A 23,640-nucleotide genomic window follows, 5' to 3' on the forward strand; every position below is an offset into this window, starting at 1 on the left:
ATTTTCGAAGTTTAGACTAGAAAGGATAATTGCCATTTGAATTTTGATCAAAGTAATAATGATACCTGCGTCATATCACATCTTTCAATGTTTTAAATTGAATTTTTAAGAAGTGATAATTTCAAAAGTATAAGCATTTCACTGGGAAGTCCAAAAATGATCTTATACATCCTAAACTCCAACCAAATTTCTTCAAATTTTACTATGAACTTGATTTTAATTCCACTTCATACAATGGACTAATTAACTTTTCTAAGAAAACAATCTGAGTTTTTGATATCACCAGGTTGTGTCATCTTGTTTAAAATACAAAACTTAAGAGTACAACCCAATTGGCTAAAGGTTTCCCTCTCTATCCTAAGACACTTTAGTACAGAAATGGAATTTAACAAGGCAGAGAATAAGGAATTCTGTGAACATGGTTGCCTGAATATTCTCAATGTGTAGCTTTTTGTCTTTTTTAGAACAAAGTGCTGCTAGGCAAATTTGTTTATAAGTGAGGCCTTGAGCTCTGCTGGAGTCATAGGGAAGAGCACCAGTGTGATATATGGAATAGCAGATCCCAAGAACAGGTAACAAAAAGCAGACACTAGAAGAGACTGGACTCAGAGTCAAAACCCCAAAAGAAAGTTAATGTTGGTGTTAGATGAGTGGTAGGGAGCACTCCATGACTGGGAGTGTGAGTATAGATTGGAGAAGTTACATAGACTAGAAAGCGAAGATGCTTCCTAAAGGTATCTCAGCAGCCTACCTGCTGCTTTTATATCACAAAACTCCACCATAGTAGAGTTCCTCTTATTTCATACCAACTGAGAATCAGCCATTTTGTGATCCACAACAACTGAACCTGGGCCTAAGGGAAGCTACAAAGAAAATAAACTACCTAAACAGGCCCAACATCAAGCAAGGCAGGGAAGGCAGAATAATCAGCACTTCGGAAAACCTGAAAAAGCAGCATACTTCAAAAGATTCAAATGTAGTACAACAAACAAACAAAACCCCTAAGGAACTAAAATATTTGATTTCTTAATTAAACAATTCAGTTCATGAATTGAAGAGAAGAATAATTGACAGGAGATACATGAGTAGCCTGGAAAATATGTAAGAAATATCTGAGGGAAAAAAATGTAATTTGCTAGATGAGTCTTCTGGAAAAGCCTTTTAAAATGAATGACATAGGATATTATGATCTCTTTATTCCTTTGTTCCTGCTTTTCACTCATCTGAAATGCATACATGATGTGGGATGTTCAGTCATCTTGCAACCATGAAGGGACCAGTATGAGGATAAAGAATGGTTGAAGAGAAAAATGGGAGAAGTCTAGGTCCTTGATGTCTACTCCCACATTTACTCTACATGACAAACTCCTTGGAGTTTTAAGCCACTATTGGTCAGCTTTTCTGTTACTCAGAGACAAATGCATTCCTACTGTTGGAGAAGAATTATGAGCAGTGAAGAAAGATGAATTATTTAGTAAATGATTATGGTACAACTGGTGGTCGCTAGTGAAGCCTAGCCTAGGAGAGAGAGAAACCCTGTCTCAAAAACAAACACAAACAAACAAGCAAACAAACAAAAAAACACAAAAAACTATATTCCACAGGACTCAACCAGGTACCAGGTACTCACAACAAAGCCTGGGGACAGGGCAGAAAAACCAAGAACACCTTTCTTGTTAATGCAGGTCTACAGGGGGTAATCCTGAACTTCTCGGGGTAAAGGCAAAATGTCTGGTTCACTTCTCTAGACCCTTCTCTTCTATAAAGTAGCCTCAATCTGGTAGGAAGAGGATTAAGAAATGGAGTCATCCCCAACGCACAGCAAAGACCCACTGCAGCTGAGAGAAGAGTAGAAGAAAACACCCTCTACTTGGGGGGAAAGAAGGAGACAAAACAATGTCCTGAGATGTGAATCCTATACCAATACTAAGCAGAGGTTTGCCAGTATTAAAAGAGGGGCAGAACCCTTCACTGTTGCTTAATTAGGAATAGCCAAAAACTGTATGTTATGGCTTACTATGTGAAGGTAACTAAGAAAAAGTGTTCCATGACTTCAGAGTACATCCATGCAGAGCCCATTATTTGAGTTTTTGATGTTTAATAAGAAAAGAAAAAAAGCATCTGCAAGTGATTAATGTAAGCCCTGTGTATGTTTGAGTGAAAGTACTACTTCAGGCACGCTGCCTCCTGGTAACAGCTATGCAGGGAGGAAGGGCCCACACTGCTACACTTCTAATCCCCTTTTGTTTTACTACCCAAAGCTAAATACGTATTTTTGATAATATATAACTTCTCTTTTACTAAAAGATAGTCTCTACCCATAGAAATGTATTTTGAAAACACTTATTTTACACAGCAATTTTGCATCCATTTAAACTAACCTTTTATCAATAAAGCACTATTTATATATTTAAAAAGAAGAAGAAGAAAGAAGGGCAGAAGCCCCCACTGAACGCCAACCACAGACAACGCAGAGGTTGGCTGCTACAGAAAGGAGAGACCGGAAAGCTGAGGAGGCCCCTTGGTGGCTCACAAAGCATAGTTAAACTGAGGGAGGATTAGGACAATAGATGCCCCCGTCATAGCGCCAGGCAATAAGCAACACCAGTCTACCACTAGCAGAAGGGATAACAGTATGGAGAGAGATCCCCTCTGTAGCACTGGGGTGCAGACAGCAGAGGTATCTGAGGGTGAAGCCTGAACATTTAGAAAAATTTTGGTATCCTAAGCACTAGTCAATGGCAGTTCATCACTAAAGAAATCTGAAACCTGTGATACATTAGTGATAGCAACAACAAAACATAATTCCTGGCTCAATTCCTGACTAGAATAAAAACGTATACCATTTGAAACTTTTAGTTTTTGTACCATGTACAAATATCACTTTAAAAAGTTTTTGGAAAAAGAAAAAATTTCCTGTATCCACTTCAAGAGTTTCCTAACTCTGATACAACTAGTTATAAATTTCTCCTTTATATACACACTTACACATGACATGTAAAAAGACGTATAAAGATGGGCAGTGGAGTGACCTCCTTATATCAGACGACTCTTCTCCCCACAATCTCTTCTTTCTCTGCTTTATTTTATTCTGCATAGCATTTATTGCCATCTACCATATCATAATATTTTCCTTAGGTATTTTATTCATTGTTTTTTTTCCCCCTAACTAAAATGTAAATTCCCTGAGGGTATAGATTATTTTTTGCCTGGTATATTCAGTGCTATATCCTCAATGCTTAGAAAGTAATAGACACTCAAATATTCCTTGATCAAATGAATGAATCATTAGGCCGGGCAAGGTGGCTCACGCCTGTAATCCCAGCACTTTAGAAGGTTGAGGCAGCCGGATAACCTGAGGTCAGGAGTTTGCGACCATCCTGGCCAACATGGTGAAACCCCATTTCTACTAAAAATGCAAACATTAGCCGGGCATGGTGGCATGAGAATCACGTGAACCTGGGAGGTGGAGGCTGCAATGAGCAGAGACTGAGTTTGTGCCACTGCACTCCAGCATGGGTGACAGAGTAAAACTCTATCTTAAAAAAAAAAAAAAAAAAAAAAAAAAAAAAGGCCAGGCGCCGTGGCTCAAGCCTGTAATCCCAGCACTTTGGGAGGCCGAGACGGGCGGATCACAAGGTCAGGAGATCGAGACCATCCTGGCTAACACGGTGAAACCCCGTCTCTACTAAAAAATACACAAAACTAGCCGGGCGAGGTGGCGGGCGCCTGTATTCCCAGCTACTCAGGAGGCTGAGGCAGGAGAATGGCGTGAACCCGGGAGGCGGAGCTTGCAGTGAGCTGAGATTCGGCCACTGTACTCCAGCCTGGGCGACAGAGCGAGACTCCGTCTCAAAAAACAAAAACAAAACAAAACAAAAAAACCAGTTGTTTGAAACTATCCACATAAATATCTGTGAGGACACACCATATTCCTGAAATCAACAGAAGAAATTCCAAATTCTACAATGCCATTCTCTAACTTATCACAATGTTATAGTCAGTGCTTAAGATGTAAAACCACATCTGTGAACTTATATATCACCATAATGGGAACAACTTTTCATTAAAACTTTAAGGATACTGAAAACCTTGACTGAGATTCGCTCTCTCAGGTGATCCTATACATTCCCAAACTCCACTGAAAGATAGAGCTCCTTCCTGGTTTTTCTGGGGAATTTCTATTCATGTTTTAAAACTAATTCTAAGCATAAATATTTTGTGAAGCCCTCACACTTCAGATAATCAACTCATCCTTTGGGTTCTCACTGAGTCTTGTATACTTCTCAGCTATTAAACTTGTCAAGGTATAATTGCAATTAGTTTACAAAGCTCTATCCCCTTTAGGATGTGGGCTCATGATCTACAACTGTCTCTAAATATACAGTTCCCAACTAAAAGTTGGGCTACATTAAGTGTTCACTAAATGTTTATCAAACACAAAAAAAAATTAATCTCATAAAAATAAAGTTGGAAAAACCAAATTGCTCATTTATTCAACCCTTGTTAAAAAGTTATACCTGGGAGGGGCTTCAAGATAACTGGTTAGTGTCATTGCATACATCATCCACTAAGAGGAACAAAAATATTAAGTATACAGGCCAGATGTGGTGGCTCATGCCTGTAATCCCAGCACTTTGGGAGGCTGAGGTGGGTGGATCCCTTAAGCCCAGGAGTTTGAGACCAGCCTGGATAACATAGTGAAACCCTATCTCTATGAAAAAAAGAAAAGAAAAAAAAAAAACAGCTGGGCATGGTGTCATGCTGGTAATCCCAGCTACTTGGGAGGCCAAGGCACGAGAATCGCTTGAGCCTGGGAGATGGAGGTTGCAGTAAGCTGAGATGCACCACCACACTCCAGCCTGGGCAACAGAGCTTGACTCCATCTGAAGGAAAAACATACATATACTAAGCATAAAATCACAACCTGAATAGGTCATCCACTGGAATTCAACGGAATGTGACAGGAAATAGTTAAAGGAAAAAAGGAGAAGAAAGCAAAGCAGCCTGCTTGGCCGGGATCACCTGAGAGCCAACAGAGACTCCTCAACATAGGGAGAAGAAAAGTAAGAGACCCTCAATTGTCTACATTCCCACAGTGGCCTCCTGCAATTCCAGCAATGGAAGAACCCCTTGATCCTCATGGGCCCTGAAACTATAATGAGCTGCTGCGAGACTGTACAACAGCACTGCTCCACAGAGGAAGCGCATGCCGAGTCCCACAAATTCCCTGAGACCTGAACAGCAACAGCAAGGCACTATTTTAGAGCCCTAACCCCGACACACTCCATACTATCCTGGAGCCCAAGAGTGCTGGGCTGAGACACAAGAGAAGATTGAGCTGCTGCCCCCAGAACATAAATGAGAAAGACCCTGGCCTACCACATCTAGATCTCAGGTGTAACTGAGACAAGGGCTACTACCACCAGCACAGTGGTGCAGAGGCAAGCGTGGTGCACGTGTTCTCCACCTACCAGTCTAGGCTGTCTGCCACTGAAGGCAGCACTATCCTCACCAATAGCAGGGTAGCAGCACAACTGCCACCACCCCCTACACAAGCATTCCATTGATAACCTGGGGATTACCTCATCCCTGCCTATCATATCTGGCACCTGCACACACTATCAGAGGACCTAAGGACAACCCCACCCAGCCCTGGTTGCCCCAGCCCCCTACCAGAGTACGGAACAGCCCAGAACACCACTGCTGGGACCAGAACACTCCTTTCAGGTACAGGATTAAGCCTACCTACCCAGCTGCTACCACCACAGGTGGCACCTACCTGTATGCACCACGTGTGAGCCTGGAGACTGGCAGTCTAGCACACTGCAGCAACTGCCAACACCAGTGCCCACTTCCTGGGACACAGACGCCCTGCCACTTTCACAGCCCATGCCACACTGGCTGCCCCGTGTCCCAAGAACCCAAGAAATAGTACAGAGACTGCACGCATCCAGAATCAAAGCGAAAGAGTGCCACCCAAAGAACACTTCAGCAAACATCTTCAGGAGAAAGTCCTTCCACACAAAAGCAAACAATTCAAAGAAGCAAACTGCTATAACGGATGTGCAGATATCAATTACAGACACAGGAAACATGAAAAAGCAAGGGAACTTGGTATCTCCAAAGGAATACAATAATTCCCCAGCAACAGATGCCCCCCCCCCCCAAAAAAATCACTAAGTCCTGGAAAAGGAACCCAAATTATTTATTCTAAAGAAGCTCAGTAAGATATAACAGAATTCTGAAAAACAATACAGAGGACTCAGCAAAACAATTCAGGATATAAACCAAAAATTTACCAAAGAAACAGATATCATTAAAAAGAACCAGGTCAGGCGCTGTGGCTCGCACTTATAATCCCACCACTTTGGGAGGCTGAGGTAAGTGGATTCCTTGAGCTCAGGAGTTCGAGACCAAGTTGGGCAACATGGCAAAACCCCGTCTCTACCAAAAATACAAATATTAGTCAGGCATGGTGGTGTGTGCCTGTAGTCCCAGCTATTTGGGAGGCTGAAGTGGGAGAATCATGTGAGCCCAGGAGGCAGAGGTTGCAGTGAGCCGAGAGATCACACCACTGCACTCCAGTCTGGGCGACAGAGCAAGACCCTGGCAAACAAAACAAAAAAACCCCCACAAATTTTGGAACTGAATAATTCATTCAATAAAATAAAGAATACATTTGCAAGCTTCAACAAAAGACTGGATCAAGCAGAAAAATGAGTGTCAGAGCCTGAACACAGGTCTTCTGAGATAATTCAGTCAGACAAAAATAAAGTAAGATGAACAATGCCTTTGTGACTTATGAAATACCACACACGTGTTCAAATCGGGGTCCCAAAAGGCCAAGATAGAATGAAAGGATTTTAAAACTTACTTAATAAAAGAATAGATGAAAACTTCCTAAGTCTAGCAAGAGATATAGACATTTAGATACAAGAAGCTAGGATCCAAAAAGGTCGTCTTCATGGCACATTACAGTCAAACTGTTTAGAGTCAAAGACAGAATTCTAAAAACAGCAAAAGTGTTTAGTCACATATAAAGAAACCTTCATCAGACTACCAGTAAATTTCTCAGCAGAAACCTTACAGGACCAGAGAGAATGGGATGACATATTCACACTGCTAAAAGAAAACAACAACAACAACAACAAAAACCTGCTAGTCAACAGCACTGTATTCAGCAAAACTATCTTTAATAAATGGAGAAATAAATTTTTTCCCAAACAAGCAAAAGCTAAGGAAATCCATCACCACCAGATCTGTTCTACACAAAAAAACTGCTCAAGGGAGTCCTAAAACTGGATGTGAACGAACAATGTTTACCATCAAGAAAACACACAAAAGTATAAATCTCACTGGTAAAGCAAACACACATATGAGGAAGATAAAATAATCAAATGACACTGCTACAGAAAATCACCAAACAACAAAGACAAACAATAGGAGAAAAAGAAATAAACAAATAATATTACAAAACAACCAGAAAACAACACTATGACAGGAACAAAGGGTCATATAGTAATATTAACTTTGAATGTAAATGGATTAAATACTCCACTAAAAAGACAAAGACCAGCTGAGTAGATAAAAGACAGGATCCAACTACATGCTGCCTACAAGAAATGCACTTTACCTATAAAGACACAGACAGACTGAAACTAAAGGGATGGACAAAGATATTCCACACAAATAGAAATGAAGTGAGCAAGAACAGCTATACTTATGATGAGTGAAACAAACTTTACATCAAAAACAGTCATAAAGACAAAGGTCATTATATAATGATAGAGATTAACCCAACAAGAATATTTAATAATTTTTAGTATATATGCACCCAACAGGGGAGTGTCCAGATTTATAAAGCACATTACTAGATCTAAACAGACTCCCAGACTATAACACAGAATTCAACACCTCGCTCTCAGCATTTGATCATCTACACAGAAATTCATTAAAGTAACACTGGACTTAAACTAGACCTTAAACCAAATAGACTTGACATTTATAGGACATTTTATCCAACAACTGCAGAATACACATTATTCTCCGAGATCAGAGAAGACCAGGTGCGTTCAGGGTGGTATGGCCATAAACAGAATACACATCATTCTCATTAGCACATGGATAGACCATATGTTAAGCCACAAAACAAGTCTCATCAAATTTTTAAAAATCAAAATCATATGAAATATCTTCTCAGACCACAATGGAATAAAACCAGAAATCAATACAAAGAGAAACTCTGAAAACCTTACAAATATATAAAAATTTAAAAACACACTCCTGAATAACCACTGGGTCAATGAAGAAATTAAGATGTAAATCAAAACATGCCTTGAAATAAATGAAAGTGGAAACACGACATACCAAAACCTGTGGGATATAGCAAAAACTGTACTAGGATCAAAGTTGATAGCAATAAACACCTGCATCAAACGAGTAGTAAGGTTTCAGGCCAGGCACAGCAGCTCACACCTGTAATCTCAGCACTTTGGGAGGCTGAGGTGGGTGGATCACCTGAGGTTAGGAGTTCGAGATCAGCCTGGCCAACATGGTGAAATTCCATCTCTACTAAAAATACAAAAATTAGCTGGGTGTGGTGGTGGGTGCCTGTAATCCCAGATACTCGGTTGGCTGAGGCAGGAGAATCACCTGAACCTGGAAGGCAGAGGTTGCAGTGAGCCGAGATCACGCTACTGCACTCTAGCCTGTGCGACAAGAGCGAAACTCTGTATTTAAAAAAAAAAAAAAAAAAAAAAAAAAAAAAAAAAAAAGTAGTAAGGTTTCAAAGAAACAATTTAACGATGCACCTCAGGAACTAGAGTAGGAAGAACAAACCAAATACAAAATTAACAGCAGAAAATAAATACAGATGAGACCAAAAATAAATGAAGCTAAAACTAAAACAAAAACAATGGATCAAAGAAATGAAAAGTTGGTTCTTCAAAAAGATAAAACTGATGAATCACTAGCTAGACTAACAAAGACCCAAATAAAAAAAAATTAGGAATGAAAAATGAGACATTACATCTGATAACACAGAAAACAAAAGATCATCAGAGACTATTATGAACAACTATACACTAACAAATTGCTTGATCATAGTATATTACCTTTTTCCTGTGCTATTGACTTCGGTTTGCTAAAACTTTTGTATCTAACTTCATCAGGGATGTTGGCCTGTAGTTTCCTTTATGTTGTTGTTGTTGTTGTTTTTGCTGTGTCCTTATCTGGTTTTGCTAACAGGGTAATGCTGGCCTTCTAGAATGACTTACTGAGAATTCCCTCCTCTTTAAGTTTTTTGGAATAGTTTGAGGAGGACTGGTATTATTTCTTCTATCTTTGGTAGAATTCAGCTGTGAATCCTTTTGGGCCTGGGCTTTTCTTGGGTGGGAGACTTTTTATTACCGATTTAATCTCACTACAAACTCACTAATACACCATGATCAAGCAAAATTTACATAAGGCATTCAAGATGGCTTAACATATGCAAATCAACAAATGTGATACATAACACCAACAGAATGAAGGACAAAAACCCTCTGATCATCTCAACAGATGTAGAAAAAGCATTTGGTAAAATCCAACAACTCTTCATGATAAAAATTCTCAATAAACTAGGCCAAAAAGGAATATACCTCAAAATAACGAAGTTCATATACGACAAACTCACAGGTAACATCATACTGAATGGGGAAAAGTTCAAACCTTTTCCTCTAAGAACCGAAACAAAACAAACATGCCTACTTTTACAAGTCTTATTCAACATGGTACTGGAAGTCCTAATCAGTTAAGAGAAAAAAACAAAATGCACCCAAATTGGAAAAGAGGAAGTCAAACTGCCCCTCTCAGCAGATGACATGATCTTATATTTAGAAAAACCCAAAGCCTCTACCAAAAAATTCTCAGAGCTGATAGCAAATTCAGTAAAGTGCTTTACGTTTTTTCAACACATAAAAATTGGTTTCTATATACCAATAATAAAACAGCTGTAAAAAATCAAGATGGCAATCCCATTTACATAGCTACAAAAAATAAAAGATTTAGAAATAAAGCTAACTAAAGGGAAGGATCTCTATAAGGAAAACTATAAAAGGCTGATGAAAGAAATTGAAGAGGACACAAACAAATGGAAAGACATCTCATGCTCATGATTCACAAGAATATTGGTAAAATGTTGGTACCAACTGAAATTTTTTTTTAAAAAGGTTGGTAAAATGACTGTGTCGCCTTTTTTATTTTTTGCATTACTATAAAGAAATACCTGAGACTGGGTAATTTATAAAGAAAAGAGGTTTACTGGCTCAGGTTCTGGAAGCTGTATAAGAAGCACAGTACTGGAGTCTGCTCGTCTTATGGTGAGGTCCTCAAAGATGCTTATAACCACAGCAGAAGGTGAAGGTGAGCCAGTGAATCACACGGTGAGAGAAGGAGCAACGGGGCAGGGGTGCCACACTTTAAAAAATTACCAGATATCTTGTGAACTCAAAGTGAGAATTCACTCGTTACTGCAAGGGAGGATACCAAGCCACTCTCGAGGGATCTGTCCGCATGACCCAAACACTTCCCACCAGGCCCCACTTCCCACACTGCGGATTACATTTCAACATGAGATTTAAAGGGGATAAACATCCAAACCATATCAATGACCATACTGTCCAAAGCAATATATAGATTCAACGTAATTCCTATCAAAATACCGATGTCAGTTCTCACAGAAACAGAAAAAAAAATCCTAAAATGTGTATGGAACCAAAAGAGAGCTAGAATAGCCAAAGCAAAGTTAAGCAAAACAAACAAACAAATGAAATGAAATAAAACAAAAACAAAGCTGAAGGCATTACAGCCTGATTTCAAATTATATTATAAGGCTGTATTAGCCAAAAGAGCAAAGTATTGGTATGGAAATAACTACACATACCAATTGAACAGAACAGAGAACCCAGAAATAAATCCACACATTTATAGCCTACTGATTTTTGACAAAGGTGTCAAGAACACACACTGCAGAAAGTACACCTTCCTTCAATAAATGATACTGGAAAAACTGGATATCCATACGCAGAAGAATGAATCTGAACCCCTATCTCTCACCTTATATAAAAATCAACGCAAGATAAATTAAAGACTTAAATGTAAGACCTGAACCTATAAAACTAGTAGAAGAAAACCCAGGAAAAACAATTCAGAACACTGGTCTAGGCAAATAACTTATAGCCAAGACATCAAAAGCTCAGACAATAAAAACAAACAAAAAAGGCAAACAAGATACATTAAACTAAAAATAAAAAAGCACAGCAAAGAAAACAACAGAGTGAAGAGACAACCTCTTCAATGAGAGAAAATATTTGCAAACTGTTCATCCAACAAAAGACTAATACCCAGAATACTCAAACAACTCAACAATAAATTAAAAAAAAAAAAAAAAAAAACATAATCCCATTAAAAAGTGAGCAAAGCACATGAATAGTGAACTCTCAAAAGAAAACTTAAATGGTCAACAGGTATATGAAAAAGTGCTCAACATCCATAATCATCAGGAAAATACAAATTAAATGGGCAATGAGATATCATCTCACCCCCGTTAGAATGGCTATTATTGAAGAGAAGAAAAACAATAGATACTAGTGAGGATTTGGAGAAAAGAGAACTTCTACACACTGTTGGTGGGAATGTAAATTAGTACAACCACCATGGAAAACAGTGCGGAGATTTTTCAAAAAACTAAAAATAGAACTACCATATGATCCAGCTACTATGTATTTATCCAAAGCAAAATAAATCAGTATATCAAAGGGATACCCACACTTGCATGTTTATCACAGCACTATTCACAATAGCAAAGATATGGAATCAATCTAAGTGTCCATCAATAGATGAATGGATAAAGAAAATGTAGCATATACATACATATACATATGTATATGTACACATATACAAACAGGAAACTGGTTATAAAAAAATAAAGTCATTTGCAACAGCATGAATAGAATTGGAAATCATTACATTAAGTGAAATAACTCAGGAACAGAAAAACAAATACCACATTTTCTCACTCATATCCATCAGCTAAAAAACTTGATCTCATGGTGATAGGGAATATAATGATAGATGCCAGAGTGAGAAAGGCGTGTGAGGAGAAAACGGAGAGGTTGGGTAAATCATCAGATATCTTGTGAACTCAAAGCGAAAATTTACTCGTTACTGCAAGGAGGATACCAAGCCACGCATATAAATTCTATCTAACTTACAGTTATAATGTTCGATAGCAGGCCTGGGTGACTACAGTTAACATCAATATATTACATATTTCAAAATAGCTAGGAGACAGCTGGGCACGGTGGCTCATGCCTGTGATCCCAGCTCTCAGGAAGGCCAAGGCAGGTGGATCACTTGAGGACAGGAGTTCAAGACCAGCCTGGCCAACATGGCAAAACTTTGTCTCTACTAAAAATACAAAAATTACTTAGGAATGGTGGCACAAGCCTGTAATCCCAGCTACTTGGGTGGCTGAAGCAAGAGAATCACTTGAACTAGGGAGGTGGAGGTTGCAGTGAGCTGAGATGGTGCCACTGCACTCCAGCCTAGGCAACAGAGTGAGACTGTCTCAAAACAAACAAACAAACAAAAGCTACGTAAGGACTTGAAATGGTACCAACACATAGAAATGATAAATACTCAAGGTAAGAGATACCTCAAACACCCTGACTTGATCATTACGCATTCTATGCATGTAAAAATATTCACATGTACCCCATAAAAATGTAAACTACTGGCCGGGTGTGGTGGCTCACACCTGTAATTCCAGCAGTTTGGGAGGCTGAGGCGGGCGGATCACAAGGTCAGGAGATTGAGATCATGGTGATACCCCGTCTCTCCTACAAAAATACAAAAAAAATTAGCTGGGCACAGTGGCAGGAGCCTGTAGTCCCAGTTACTTGGGAGGTTGAGGCAGGAGAATGGCGTGAACTCGGGAGGTGGAGCTTGCAGTGAGCGCAGATCACACCACTGCACTCCAGCATGAGTGACAGAGCAAGACTCTGTCTCCAAAAAAAAAAAAATGTAAACTACTATGTATCTATACAAGCAAAAAGTTATACCTCTAATAAATAAAAAACTGAATTCCTACTATCTGGCTTTAGCTGAAAAATCTAATACATCTTAATAATTGACAAATATAAATGTGATTTATTTGAATCACTGTAAAATCCAATTTTGTACAAGTTTTAAAACGGAAAGATAAAGATTTTCCAATTATCATCATGTAAGAATATCCTCAATACATAGTTTATCATGACTAATCCAGATGGTAATTTAATCTAGTAGACACTGACATAAATGTTATTGTTGGAATACACTTTGGTTTCACAAATATCTCATTTAGGCATCTTTCATAATGACTGGATATCTCAGATAATGTAATAGAGAGGTCTGACTCAATCTAAAAAGATTATTTTAGATTAAGAGAATATAATTGGCTCATTAAAAAAATACTAGTATAATTCTATAACTTACTGGATCAGCAGTAAGAAATTGATAGTAAAAATAGCCAGAAACGATTTATATGACCAGGGTTGTTCAAACTGAAAGAACGTAACTGTTATCGAGTAATCTCTTCCCAGCCATTTCAGTATCATAAACTTCTGATTACATAAAACACAGAACAGGGTAGTAGTTAAGAGTATGGACTTAGGGCCAGGCACAGTGGCTCACCTGAGGCTAGGAGTTCGAGACCAGCCTGTCCAATATGGTGAAACCTTGTCTCTACTAAAACTACAAAAATTGGCCAGGTGTGGTGGTGTGTGCCTGTAGTCCCAGCTACTCAGGAGGCTAAGGCATGAGAATCACTTGAACTCGGGAGGCAGAAGTTGCAGTGAACCAAGATCACATCACTGCACTCCTGCCTGGGTGACAGAGCAAGACTCACTCTCCAAAAAAAAAAAAGGTACAGCTGTAGGAGCTAGATTGTTTGGGTTCAACTCCTGGCTTGCCATTTAGTAGTTGTGTGACTTCAGGTAAGTTTCTTAACCCTTTTGTGCCCCAATTTTCTCATCTGTCATATAGGGATAACAATATTATAAACTACCTACACCTCACAAAAATGTTGTGAGGATTAAGTATATGTAAAGCACTTAACAGTGCTTGCATCTATTAAGCATAATTAGTAGCTATTATTACTACTATTCAACATGTTTGCTCTTGTCCCCAACAGTTTGAACTGCAGGGTTCAGTCATTATATATTTCCTTTGTTACACTTTTGCATATTACAAATTCAATACAATTTCTGGAGTCACTGCAATTTTTTAATTATTGATTTGTCTTTTGGCACTTGTCATTTCTAATTCTATTTTGTTTCTTTAACATTCTGTTTACCTTTCTCATCTTGGAGCAGTTTCCACAGTGAAGTATGTAACACAAACGGAGTGGTGTATTGCAAGAAAATATTAGAACTTCTATTTCTATTTATTTTTATCTATAAAAAGAAAGAAATTAATTGTTGCTAATATTTAATATACAGATTAAGCCTGGTATGCCCTCACTTGGTCCATATTTCAGATTGCTTTGTGTCACAAAACAAATTTAAAAGAGTAGCAAAAAGAGTTCAATACTCAAAGGAGTTGACAGTAGAAATGGCATTCCTCACTGGTTTCTTAAGTTATTTTAAGTTACATATGAGCAATTCAATGACTTTAAGCTTAACAGTGTCTTTTTTTTTTTTTTTTGAGGTGAAGTCTCACTCCACTGCCCAGGCTATAGTGTGGTGGCGCGATCTTGGCTCACTGCAACCTCTGCCCCCTGGGTTCAAGCGATTCTCCTGCCTCAGCCTCCCCAGCAGCTGAGATTATAGCCGCGTACCACCACGCTAATTTTTGTATTTTTAGTAGAGATGGGGTTTCACCACGTTGGCCAGGCTGGTCTCAAACTCCTAATCTCAAATGATCCACCCACCTCAGACTCCCAAAGTGCTGGGATTATAGGTGTGAGCCACTGCACCTGGCCAATAGTATCTATTTTCAACTCCTGGCAAAATGGAAAGGCACCAAGCACAGATTTTTCAAGAAAACTGAAACAACAAAAACCTGAGTATGTAATCATAAGCAAATAAGAAATGTGGCGGCACAGTCACTTCTTGCATGAGTTCATCTAAGTCCACTATAAAAGTAAAGCCATGAAAATCTAATAAGAAAATGACCTTAAAAGTTTAAATTATTAAGAAGACTATTAAAAACAAGGATATAGACCCATTACCAACATTAGAACAATGTCTAAATACTGAGTCTTGAGTAATTAGCCTGTGATATCTGAAAACCACTTTGTGATCACGTATTTTAATCATAATAGTATGAAATAGTCTTCTTTATCTGTCCGTTAAAGATTACTGACACAAATAATGATAGCGCAATACTATATACATTTAATTCTATCAATATACATATGCTGCAAAGCACACTTTAATACAATAAACAAACAAGGGTATATACTCAGTCTTCTGATTACCAAGGGTGGAAGGAAAAAATCTTTTCATGTATTCATTATTTATAAGATATTTAGAAAATAGATGTAGTTCAGAACTAAGGTGGTCCCAGATAATTACCACATACGCTTTTTTTTTTTTTTGAGAGAGAGAGAATCTCACTCTTTTGCCCAGGCTGGAATGCAGTGGTGTGATCTCAGCTCACTGCAACCTCCACCTCCCAGATTCAAGCGATTCTCCTGCGTCAGTCACTCCAGTAACTGGAATTACAGGCATGTGCCACCACTCCTGGCAAATTTTTATATTTTTAGTAGAGATGGGGTTTCAGCATGTTGACCTGGCTGTTCTTGAACTCCTGACCTCGGGTGGCCCACCCACCTTGGCCTCCCAAAGTACTGGGATTACAGGCGTGAGCCACCATGCCTGGCCACCACGTAGTTACTTCTAAGCACTCCTCTCACAAGCTAAAAACGTTAGCCCTCTGAAAAGGAGCATGGTGAAGAGAGAGGAGGCTTATCACAGGTTTTCACTATTAGGATGATAGTTTAAAAAATGTTTAGTGATGGGATATACAATTGAAACAATTTAGAGACTTTAATTTGGGACTAGAGACAATTTGAGCTTTCCCCTATCATATCTGTAATATTTCCTTTTCACAGTTTGCATACTATTTAACCCTTTTAATACTTATTAATAATGTTAATCCTTTGATTAGATAAATGCTGAAATGGATAAATTCAGAGAAGTACATACAATTAGGAAAAGAGAAAAAATCTGCAAGGTAAGTTATCACGGGAGAGAGCACAATACACAAAAATCGCACAATTTATCAATGTAATGCAAAAGAACAAGCAAGAATTAAAGGCACTAAATGAATACATTAAATGTGTTTTGTTACAAAAATTTCCCTACATAAAAGTTATACTTAAAACATATGAAAACTATGCAACCTGACCTTGGAAACATACCAAAGACTTTACATATGAATGTGCAATTCCAAAAATGTGGGGAAGAAATATCAATTTGCTTTAGCTTTCTACGGCTAGCTCTATCAAGAACCAAGTGTATGTACTGACTGAATAGCCCAAAGACTGCTCTGGGAATTAATTTATTTTTAAATTAGGTTGATATTACAATCACAAAGCACTGCTGGCTGTGTGCAGGTTTACAGGTATTTTAAAAAGATTATTAACAAATGTTATAATAATCTGTTTGTAATAAAGAATGGGAGCCAAAGTATACTTCTCAGGCAGTAACTTACTTTTAGATCACTTTACTGAAAATCTAAACAGCTTCAAACTAGCTCATCTCACCTTTACCTTACTTTGCTGTAAAAACAATATATTAATTTCCATAAAATTTTAATGATTATTCCTTGAGAATTAGACATCGTTCTAGACCCTTGGAATCCAGTGGTTCTTGTTATCAGATCTTTCAGAATTTTACAAAATACAATTTAACAAAACTAACCCCCTCAACTCCCACAAAGCCAAACGACATAGTCTTTTGAAGAAAAAAACATAATAAACTTGTTAAAATAAGGTATATTTCACATTTAAACCAAGTTTCTCAGGTGTATGCACAGTAACAAAAGGACTAATATCTTCCTCAAGTGACAGAAGATAAAATGGATAGCCTCAAATATCTAGTAAGTATTTTCACTTCAAATAAATACCTTCATATCATAATCAAACTGTGTTACTTTACTATCAAACAAATGGTGCTTTTTAAAGTCATCTTTTATTAAGTTGATCTTCTCAAATATGCGAGAAAATATGTTTAGGTATATGAAATGCCTTTTCAGTCATTTCACTTGCAATGTAACTCATTCTTAGTTTTCTTAATAGTTTACTATTCCTTCAATATACCATAATAGTTAACAATATTTACAGGAGTATTTTTTTAAGTACATATTTGGCCGAGCGTGGTGGCTCATGTCTGTAATCCCAGCACTTTGGGAGGCTGAGGTGGTTGGATCACCTGAGGTCAGGAGTTTGAGATCAGCCTGGATAACATGGAGAAACCCTGTCTCTACTAATAATATAAAAATTAGCTGGGCGTGGTGGCACAGGCCTGTAATCCCAGCTACTTGGGAGGCTGAGGCATGAGAATTGCTTGAACCGGGGAGGTGGAGGTTGGAGTAAGCTGAGACAACGCCACTGCGCTCCAGGTTGGGCAACAGAGTGAAACTGTGTCTCCAGAAAAAAAAAAGTACATATTTATTTTCCTGAATTTCTCAACTTCTAGTTATTTAGTAATCCTAAAACAAAAGTCATGCTTTCTTGTTATATGTGCATTTTCACAGTGTCTTTATTTCTGTTTTTATCTCATTCTATTTTGATACGTGAGGAGTTTTACTAAGTTAATTCTTGGCTTTCTTTTAATTTTCTTTAAACCAGTAGTTCCCAAGCTTTGGTATACATTAGAATCACCCGATGAACTTTCAAAAAACCCAATACCCGGGTCACACACTGTTTGTCTTAACATGTGTGTTTGTATTACTTTTTCCAAGTTAAAATTAATAATAATAAAACCCCAAGCCCACTCCCTGTCAAAGAGTAGACCTAGAAAACAACCAATATTTTAGTGCTGCAAGTCAAGAAAAAGAAACACATACCAAAAATAGAAATGTTATTTAAATCAAAAGGCAGACTGTTAAAACTGGAATTAATGGTAGCCTAATACATAACATAAATTCATTTCACCATAAATACAATACAGAAATAAAACTGTGGAAACATTTCAGCATTTACAATCAGTGTAAAACTGCTCACGAGAATATTTCCATGAAAATGGGAAAGGTGATTAATTTGTGAAGCCAAGCAAAGAAAACATGTATTCTAAATGAAAAGAATACTTTCAAGTAGGGTGTCCCAAATAGAAGCTTAACATTCATTCTCTCTCACACACACACGCGCGCGCGCACATACACACACACACCCCCTCCAGGGGTTTGGGAGAAGTTCCATGTAAAATAATTTTGGGAAATTCTGGGTTAAATGAAGGTAAGCAGGGCTTTTCTTAATTAGGATGTCTTGGAATCTTAAATAACATAACGTGATTTTATAATCTGTGAAACAGGTATAATATGTGGTTCTGCTTAGAATTCACTGACCTCCAAACCGTTTTCCCTTTAAAGCCTTTAATGCAATTAGCATTCCACAAACAGAAAACTGTTGGAGATGCATTTATAAATTTGGGAATTTGAGACAGTCTTCAAAATAAATGTCAAGAATCTACTTCTACCTCATACCACTAATTTTCTTATCCTGCCAGTAATTATTCAATACTCCACACAACATAATCAAACCTCGAAAGATCATTAATTTTGGAATTAGTACCATAGATTATCATATATAATTAAAAAAGATCTTCAGTTACACTAAACATCAAATCAAAACAAAACCTGAGACAATCAACATATTCATCATGTGAAAGTATTAAGTAAGCAATTTGTACAAATACTGGAATGCTATACCTCATCAAATTCTTCAGTCATTTTTCTGATGATTTCTGCATTCTGCATATTTCGAAACATCTCTATTCTCACAGTACCTGTGGAACGACAGATTTTACAGTTAATCTTTCAGATCAACTTCCACTCTCTCAAGCATCAACAAGTTATCTGTGAGAATCCCAAAAGAATAACCTTCCAACATATACTTTATATTAAAACATAAAACGTTGTTTGATCAGGCCCTTCTGACAGGAATGTACTCCTAAGAAGGAAAAGGAAGAATTCTGAAATTGCCATTTTTAACCATAATTAGACATAACATCAGAAAGCTACCATAAAGTTCTAGATAATTTAAATTATGTTAAATTGCTGATAAAAGTATATAATTTGGTACAATCTCTACAGTATGCAGTTTGGGAAACGTCTGCCAAAACTACAAATTTACACACTCTTTGATCCACAGATTGTACTTGTAGCAAAACATCCACAGACTAACACACGTGCAAAGTAATGACTGTAAAAGGTTATCCCTGAAGCACTGTTTGTAATAAAGAAAAAAAAAGGAAAGAAAGCCTATATGCTCATAAAGATCAGATGAAATACATTAAAAGGTGATATTAATGACAATGGTGGTGGCAGCTAATATTTGGGTGCTTACTATCTCCCGGGCACTTGATGTTTATACATTTAATCTTTACAACAGCCCTATGAAGAATGTACTATTATTTCTGAGACAAGAGGCATCTAGAGGTTTAGCAACTTGCAAAAAAAAGTTTCCCAGTATCAGACCCATGGTTTACATGCAGGCAGACTGTCTACTATGATAACCACTACTCTTTATTGACTCTCAAAGTCAATGGAATCTATCAAAACTATAGACGGAGCTATCAAAAAATAAGCTATCTATGACTGATATGGAAAGATCTATAGGATATATTCAAACACAAAAAAGAATGGATATTGAAATATATTTGATTGAACACATTAAAATATTTCTACAAAGATACTCTAGTAAAACTGGTTGCCTCCAGGAAAGAGAAACGGGCAGTTGAGGTTTAGAAAAACAAAGGAGACTACATTCATGCTTTTTGCACTTTAAAAATTTGAACTACATGAGTATATTACTCAAACAAAATTATGAATAAATACATTTTAAATAAAAAAATGAAACGTAAAAAACTAAACTGAAAGACACTGCTCTTAAACACTATCAGACATTTGTATAATCCTTATCGATATGCACTCAGTAGAAGGCAAGAATAAGAATCCTCAACACAAGTTTGCCAGAAATACTGTGTTTTTGTTATCTGCTATCACAGGGCACAAAAGATGGAACATAAGGCTGGCAAACACATTCTTGTATAAATATCTATATAGACAACAATAAAAACAGACTGTAATTGTAGTTGCAGTGATTAAAAAATACATCAGAAGCCTCAGAAAATAAGTCATCCTAGAGTGGCTCAACGTCTTTAGAATAAGACATAGTAGGGTTTCTCAGCTCCACCAGTTACCAGATATGGGACACTAGAAAAGTCACTTAATCTCTATGAAACTAGGATTTCTAATCTTTTAAATGGTGAGAATATCACTGCAGAGCAGAGAAGTTTTCTTCAATGTTCTAACTGCTATTGCCTGGAACATTACTTAGCACATGGGAAACATTCAAACAAATAAATAAGGATGATAAGAGAATTAAGTGAGGTAACAAATGTAAAGTATTTGGCATTGCGCCTGTAGCATAAAAGATACTCAGTATTAGACTCTCCTACTTTGGGCATTCATTTTTTTTGATACATTATCGTGCCCATTTTGGAAGCAAGCTAAAAGCTCCAGTTCCTAACTTGAGTTCTACAGGAAGTCAGATTCCTACGTATGCACAGATTCAAATACTGTTTGAAGAGACGAGCTACCTCTTTTATCCCAAAACCAGGGAAAGTCATTCCAGTGGTTTTCCCATCACCCAAACCTATAGCCTCCACCTCCAGAGTAGACATATCAGGTCCAACAGCACTGAACACCCCATTCGAAATGCCTAGTACCTATTCATGGGGATAAGTTAAGACAATGAAGAGGTAAATTGTCAAAAAAGTCAAGAAGGACCCAGCAAACTTTCTTATTCTCATATTTATGAACCACAGTTTAGAGAAATGTCTCAACCCTGTTCCTCCTCAGTCATTTTCAATTCTCCTCCTTCTCTATTCTGTGATGTCAGCCAGGGCAGAAATTCCAAGCCTTCTATGCATCCCTCCAACTAGGTACACAAGTACATAGAAGATTGAAAGTAGACAGAACTCTACTCAGCAGCAAAATAATTTATCCAAATATAACAAACGGCTCTTTTAAGTTTATATTAATGGCTTTTGGCCATGCATGGTGGCTCACACCTATATTCCCAGCACTTTGGGAGGTTCAGGTGGGCAGATTGCTTAAGATCAGGATGAGACCAGTCTGGGCAACATGGCGAGACACCATCTCTACTAAAAATACAAAAAAATAGCCAGGGGTGGGTGGCACATGCCTGTAATCCCAGCTACTCAGGAGGCTGAGGCACAAGAATCTCTGGAACCTGGGAGGCTGAGGTTGCAGTGAGTTGAGACTGCGCCACTCTACTCCAGCTTGGATGACAGAGCAAGACTCCCCACAGCCACCCAAAAAAAGTTGATAGCTTTTACAACACACCATTCTTGCTTACCCCAAATTACTGAAGTCTAAGTGTGGTTGAAATACACTAACATTGTCTAACACACTTAGCAAAAGAGCCTTCCAAATAGTAGATGCTTTCAAAGTAATTGCTCCGTGTATAAATCATTTTAAAGCTTTTCTTTTCCAGAGTGGATTATAGACTCTAAATAAATAAAATGTAATCCAGTTATGTACTAGAGATAATCTAAGCATATGACAGGATCATTTTTATTGTTGTCTCACTTTTTCTTTTTTTCGAGACAGTGTCTCGCTCTGTTGTCCAAGCTGGAGTGCAATGGCTCGATCTCAGCTCACTGCAACCTCCGCCTCCCAGGTTCAAGCAATTCTCCTGCCTCAGTCTCCTGAGTAGCTGGGATTACAGGCACGCATCACCATGTGTAATTATTCTCTACTAAAAACACAATAAATTTTGTATTTTTAGTAGAGACAGGGTTTCACCATGTTGGCCAGGCTGGTCTCAAACTCCTGACCTCATGATCCACCCAGCTTGGCCTCCCAAACTGCTGGGATTACAGGCATGAGCCACCGTGCCTGGCCATTTTTTGTTTCATTTTTACATAACCTAGTCTGATAAAGAGCAAACTGTAAATCAAGATTAGATATAAATATGGGTGGATTGGTAGAAAAAATCTGAGGCAAGAAATGTTGAGCCTACTAAAACTGAGAAGGATTCACTAAATAAATATCAGTATGCCAGAAATGTAGAAATTAACAGCTACCTAGTAATGCAGTGACTACATTTAAGAGTCTTTTTCAAGATTTGAGGAGGGGGTCTGGGGGAAAGCCAAAGAAAGAGACACTTTGATACCTTTCAAGCTTAATCATAAATATCTTGGGATGCATGGGATCTGTCTACATAGTACGTGCAAAAATGAAAAAAAGAACCTCACAAATTATGAATAAAGATACATTTTTGATACTTATAAATTTTTTAGAATGCCTTGAAAACAAATTACTGTGATTACATTTCCAATGATGAGTCTGTCTCTAGATGGCAGCCTTCACTTTATAACAGTCCTTGTGGCGGGGGAGGGGGGGAAACTAATGTCTTTTTTCCTTTCTAAATACAAAAGATAAGTAAAATATTAAAGTAAATGTTTTTAAAAATCATGTATTGGCACATAACATGTGAATACCGATTAATCTTTCAAGACGCACAGGATGCAGTCCATCTACACCAAGAACAGAAATTTTACCAAATATTAGAATATCAAATTGTAGAGCTTGTTTGAGCCATGCTAGTATAGCCCAGGACCAAAAGTAAGCACTATCCTAGAGCTATAGAACTGTTCAAAGATGTCCAAAGTATATTCACCATATCTTCAAGAACTATTAAAGTAAGTTCATCTTCAGTGCTAACATTGTTCACGTAAGACTTAGAAGAAATGACTGTAAGAAAAATAATGTCTGTCTGTCACCTCAGTTCTATTATTATTATTAATAAGATTCCAGATAGGCAGCGTTTCTTGACCTGTGGCACATGGATTCCAAAGTACCTATGAACCATTTTAAAACATATGAAAATTCGTGTCTATGTATTTTTGTAGAGAAAGTCCCAAAATATTCAGGATATTACTAAAGAAAATTGAGAACTCAGGCAAAAATTATGCATTAGAGATAAGAGATCAACCAAAAAATTTTAGTCGTAGGGAACTAAAGGGAGAAATAAAATGATAACAATAAAAAATTAACTCGAGAAGATTGTTACCTTTCATAGTATGGTATGGAAAAGCAAGGAGTAGAAAACGGAGAGTAGAAAAGGCTGAACTCTTCTCCTTTCTAATTAATGAGGCCATGAGTGAAATAATCTGATATAGGGAGAGCCAGATTTCATTTCTAAGTTCAGGCGGAAAAGCACAGAGAAGCTGCCCACGTGGTTATACAAATCTATGAAGTACAGAGCAAAAAGTTTTACCAAGTATCTTGTTTATAGATGACATTGTATAATTGGCTCCAGTTACACAATTTAAGATTTAAATATTTGAGACTATTAAGATT

At 37.6% G+C, this 23,640-nt stretch overlaps 1 protein-coding gene across 5 annotated transcripts in view; it reads right to left on the reverse strand.

Annotated features, from left to right (window-relative positions):
- STAG1 (stromal antigen 1) overlaps positions 1-23,640 on the reverse strand; it is a 398,006-nt gene that overhangs the window by 173,127 nt on the left and 201,239 nt on the right. For all 5 annotated transcript variants that reach the window (XM_050779584.1, XM_050779585.1, XM_050779588.1 and 2 more), the window contains one exon: positions 18,958-19,034. In XM_050779584.1, coding sequence (XP_050635541.1) covers positions 18,958-19,034 — 77 coding nt within the window. The remainder of the gene's footprint in view (positions 1-18,957; positions 19,035-23,640) is intronic.

Source organism: Macaca thibetana, chromosome 2 (assembly GCF_024542745.1).
Source record: "Macaca thibetana thibetana isolate TM-01 chromosome 2, ASM2454274v1, whole genome shotgun sequence".
In the NCBI taxonomy this organism is placed as follows: domain Eukaryota; kingdom Metazoa; phylum Chordata; class Mammalia; order Primates; family Cercopithecidae; genus Macaca; species Macaca thibetana.